We start from the raw sequence: 5,000 nt of genomic DNA on the forward strand, positions 1-5,000 counted from the left end.
GTCAATCAGGAGAAGAAAAGAGACAGGCTTCTCAGAGGAACGTCAGATGGAGACCCTGCTTTCACTTCCACCTCCAGCACCTTCAGCACCTGCTGGCTCCTCCACCCTGGGCTCAGCGCAGCCTGACCAGCTGGTTCTGGAGATCCAAGTCCAGGCGCAGTTTACAGGACTCCCAGAGTCAAAGGCCCGGGTTCACAAGCGCTCGTTGGAGATCCCATGTTCTAGAGCGTTCCAGAGCATTCTAGAGCGAAGGGAAGGAAACAAAGCAGCTCCAGTTTTCCACAGCAGATGAACCCGGGTGGGAGACGCTGTGGCGTGGACTGATCTGGACTGATCTGGACTGATCTGGACTGATCTGGACTGATCTGGACTGATCTGAAGGAGCTGCAGCTCTGATGCCGAGCCAGATCCCACTTCTGCCCCCCCAGACTGATGAAACATGATGAAACACCCATGGGGGGGAGGGGAGGGGGGTCTTTACAGGCCTTGAAAGCACCCCCCCCCCCCCAGAGGACGTCTGGGGAAGCTAACTAGTCCGAGCAGCTCGGGGTCAAGTTGTCATGGCAACAGACCCCGCCCCCCTTCTTCTCCCCGTGGTTCCCCCAGACTTCGGGGAACGAGGAACCCGACCGCTTGTGAGGATCGCCGTCCCCGTTAGCCGTTAGCTTTGGGAAGCGCAGACACGCCGCCGTGTTTGCTCAGGAGGACGGGACGGGTCCGCTGTGATTGGACGGGGTAACCGGGGGTAACCGGGGGCAACGGACGGGCGCCGACATCATCGTCACGGCGGGCTGACGGGGCCGAGCCCAGGAGCACATCTGCTGCTCGTATCCCCCGACGACCAGACCATCATCCGGATAAATGGGCTCCCGCTCGTCCGCCGCTCCCCGATGGACCCTCGCCTCGGGCGGCGAGGAGCCAGCGATGAAGATGAAGCCAGGAAGGTCCTCGGAGGCGACCTCCTCCAGGAGGAAGACCTACCACTCACTTCCTGCTACCTCTGGGACCTTCACACTGACGGAGACGCTTCTTCTCAACATGTCCGGACACCAGAAGAACTAACACCCTGGGCAACACACCCCACGTCTGGGATTGCCTTTCCATTGGAAATATGCCCACGTCTGACGTGGCGCCCGTCCACCTCGAGAAGGTCAAAGGTCAACCGAAAGGTCGGCCTCCAAACCGGCGTGGAGCCTCACTGGCTGAGGAACATCTGCAGCTTCTCCTTCTCATTGCACTCCAATTAATGCTGAACAAACCCCAGCGTCTGGCCAGAACATCCCCTCACACACACACACACACACACACACACACACACACACACACACACAGGCAGCAGGTCCAGCAGTCATTGGACACCTGACGCTCCTCCTTGCCTTCCAGACACTGATGGATGTTCTTCAGCAGATTCACATTTTATGGGCTGATCAATAATCAATTCATCCAGGAAGCCATTCTCAGCGCTCTCTCTTGAGTGTGTGTGTGTGTGTGTGTGTGTGTGTGTGTGTGTGTGTTTATGTGCGTGCACGTGCATGTGCATGTGTGTGAGACCTCGAACTAACCAGCCATGACAGGAGATAAAGTGAGGGAAGTTTGTTTGGAAATAAACAGCTGTCCACACACACACACACACACACACACACACATGGTGCCACGGCAGCGTGTTGCTCCACTGAGCGTGACGCCGCCGCCCGTCCTCGGCCGGCAGACGCAGGGACGGACGGCGAGCTGCAGACGATGTTTTTCATCAGCGGCCAATCAGAGGTGGCTGTCAGGCGGAACAGGGTCGAGCTGATGAAGACGCCGATTCAGTGTGTGTGTGTGTGTGTGTGTGTGTGTGTGCACAGAAAACACACACACGCAGAAAGGCTAAAGATAGCGATCTTCATCGGAATGACCCTTCCACTAACTTGTGATGTTTGGGGTTTGAAGGCGCCGCCGGTCCTCAGGTGGTTTCCTCCCGCCGGCGCCGGCTTCCATTGTGGTCATTCTGCTCGGCCAATCAGATGCAGCCGGACAGGAAGTGACAACAAATGGATTTGCAAAAAAACCCGACAGGTGGCAGTTTCCCCTGGAGGACGTGTGATCGACCAGCAGCGGCCGGTTCAAGAACAACACCGATGGCGGTGGACGGGATGGTCCAACGCTTCTGGAGCCCAGACACTTCAGGACCACACACACACACACACACACACACACACACACACACACACACACACACACACACACACACACACACACTTGCAGTTTCTGATTCTCAGACAAATAAATGGATTAGCAGGTTTCTGTCAAAGAAAAACAGACAAGAAAAACTCAAGTGAAAATAATCTCCTTAATCCTGGAAAACCATCTCATCTGGAGCCTCACACCGCTGCCTGTGTGTGTGTGTGTGTGTGTGTGTGTGTGTGTGTGTGTGTGTGTGTGTTTGTGTGTGTGTGTGTCAGCAGTGACTCAGCCTGATGACTTTGGTGCTTTTCTTTTGAAGGTCTGTCTGCTGAGCTCCAGTCAGCTGCAGGAACCTCCCTGGAACCCTCGAACCGCCTCAGAACCCCCATTTACTGCAAACAGTAAATGAATTGGAGTTAATTGGCCACGCCCCCTCCAGTAGCTCCGCCCCCTCCGGTAGCCCCGCCCCTCAGATGGTGTTTCACGGCGCCCACCTTTCCTCCTGGCAGTCTCTTACGAGGCGTCTGCGAGCGGTTTTATAAAACAAGTTGAAAGTTCACGCCGCCGTTTCTTTTCCAGACGCCGACCCAGCCGGGCGTCTCAGGGGAGAGCGGGGAGGCGTTCGGCCGCCGCTCGTAAATCTGAACACTCCGTCACCGGCGGCGGCAGGAAGTCGTCCTCGGACTGAAGGAGATCCGTCAGGGTTCTGATGGATTTGAGAGAAAACACACGAATCAAATGGGAGGATCAGAATATTCAGGACGTAAACTGAAACTAAACACAAGAAACCTTTAAACAAAACACCTTCGACCTCCAGGGCCTCAAGATGGCGTCCTGAAATGAATAAACACCAGAAAAATAACAAGCCTTACATCAAAAGCATTAATATGAACAAATCTTGAGTTAATACACTTGAAAATGAAGGGCGTCTTAAAGTGAAGACCTCCGGCTGCAGTCAGAACCTCCTCCTCTCCAGGTGCACGAGGAGGAGGCGTGGTCACATGGTGTCCTCAGGGGGCGGAGCCCTGCCGGGGGGGGGCGTGGTGTTTGAAGTGTGTTGCCTTGGCGACGGGCCGCCGCTACCGAACGGGCTCGGCGAGGGTCGGAGCAAAGAGCTAATAAAAATGTTTATTAAACAAACCTCGGCGGCACCATCGCCATCCATCTCCCCCTGACACACACACACACACACACACACACACACACGAGACAATGTGCACCTCGATTATAACTGCAGCAACAACACTCACAAACACATACACACACACTGGCTTACACACACACACACACACACAGGGTGAGTCATCACTGCTGCATTTAAAGCAGATTTATTCCATTTGCCGCTGAAGCCGGTCAACAAACACCCACAGTAAATACATATCACTCACACACACACACACACACACACACACACACACACACACACAGATCATATTCATGTTGGTTTGATCTAGAAACGGTGTTTGTTGGTCTTCCGTCTGTGACCAGCGGGGGCGACGGCGAGCGGCTCCAGGTGTGTTTTACATTCAGACTGAATACACACTTTACATTCGCCAGGCGGGAGTGTGACATTCATCATCATCATCTCACACACACACACACAGGTTGGATTCACCTGATGGTCCAGTCAGCCATGACAGTCCCCCCCCACGTCCTTCACCCGGCTCCGGGCTCGCCGACAAAACGTGCACGTGCTCGACCGACGCGTTCGATTGGTCGGAGGGTGATGATGTCACAGGCTGCGAACTCCTGTCTGGATGGTGCCTGCTCAAGAGCTTCACTGTGTCAGTTACCATGGCAACATGGACCGCCAGTAAGCGCGGCATCCGTACCCGTGGCAACGTAACCTTCGTTATGAATCGACGGCGCGTCCGTTTTCATGGACTCAAGTCACGCGGTTGGTCTTGACCGTGAGTTACCATGACAACGTGAGACAAGATGGCGGCTTGTCTGTGAGAGAAGCCTGGGGGCGGAGCCAACAAGCTGTCAATCATCCATTCGCCCGCTCATTGAAGACAGAGAACACGGAGAAGTTACCGGGATGGAGAACCCGCGGGCCGGATGTTTCGGCCGAGAAGATTATTCTACGTGGAAAATGGGGTCTTTTCAACGGAGGTCTCCGGTTGCCGTGGCGACAGGATCGATTCGATTCATCCGGTCAGCGCAGACAAAGAGTCGCCGGCCGTCTTTTTCTTCTTCCGTCGTTCCTTTGACCTCGTCCTCCTCTCCTACCTGCCGGTTAAACAGCTTCTCGCCGGGTTCTCCAGGTTGTCAAGGCAACCGAACCGGAAGCCCGTATCGGACCGGCGCCGACGGTCGGATGATTGACAGCTGTCGGCCCGCTGTGACGGGCCCCCCTTGCTAGCGGCTAATAACCTGAGCTAACCTTGTTGTCCCTCTCCGACCCCCCAGACATCCGGGGTCTGCAGGGCTTCCTGGACCAGACGTCCCGGCAGGGCGTGGACGTGGCTCTGCAGCGCGTGGACCGCAACATCAGCCGCGTCTTCAGCGACCTCTTCACCACCATGAGGACCGAGGAGCTCAACCGCTACCGGGACACGCTGCGCCGCGCCATCCTGCTGCTCAGCCCACAGGGGGCGCACTCCTTCATCCAGCAGGTCCATGGCCCTGTGTGTGTGTGTGTGTGTGTGTGTGTGTGTGAGCAGGACAGTAATGACTCTGGAAGCGTGGAGGCTCTGTGTGTGTGTGTGTGCTGGAATAACAAACCCGGTTGTTGTGCGGAGGTGGGGGAGGTGGGATGTTGTCAGAAGTTTACGGTGGGATCTCCGGAGAAGCTCCGAGGACCAGGAGGGAGGAGAAGCTTGTTTAGCTGT

General features: G+C 55.8%; 1 protein-coding gene across 1 annotated transcript in view; it reads left to right on the forward strand.

The window, feature by feature from the left end:
* grid1b (glutamate receptor, ionotropic, delta 1b) overlaps nt 1–5,000 on the forward strand; it is a 116,154-nt gene that overhangs the window by 93,410 nt on the left and 17,744 nt on the right. The window contains exon 4 of the mRNA XM_086139926.1: nt 4,579–4,784. Coding sequence (XP_085996052.1) covers nt 4,579–4,784 — 206 coding nt within the window. The remainder of the gene's footprint in view (nt 1–4,578; nt 4,785–5,000) is intronic.

This window comes from Fistularia commersonii, chromosome 32 (assembly GCF_037954325.1).
Source record: "Fistularia commersonii isolate RoL2024-O1a breed Wild chromosome 32, RoL_Fcom_v1.0, whole genome shotgun sequence".
Lineage (NCBI taxonomy): Eukaryota > Metazoa > Chordata > Actinopteri > Syngnathiformes > Fistulariidae > Fistularia > Fistularia commersonii.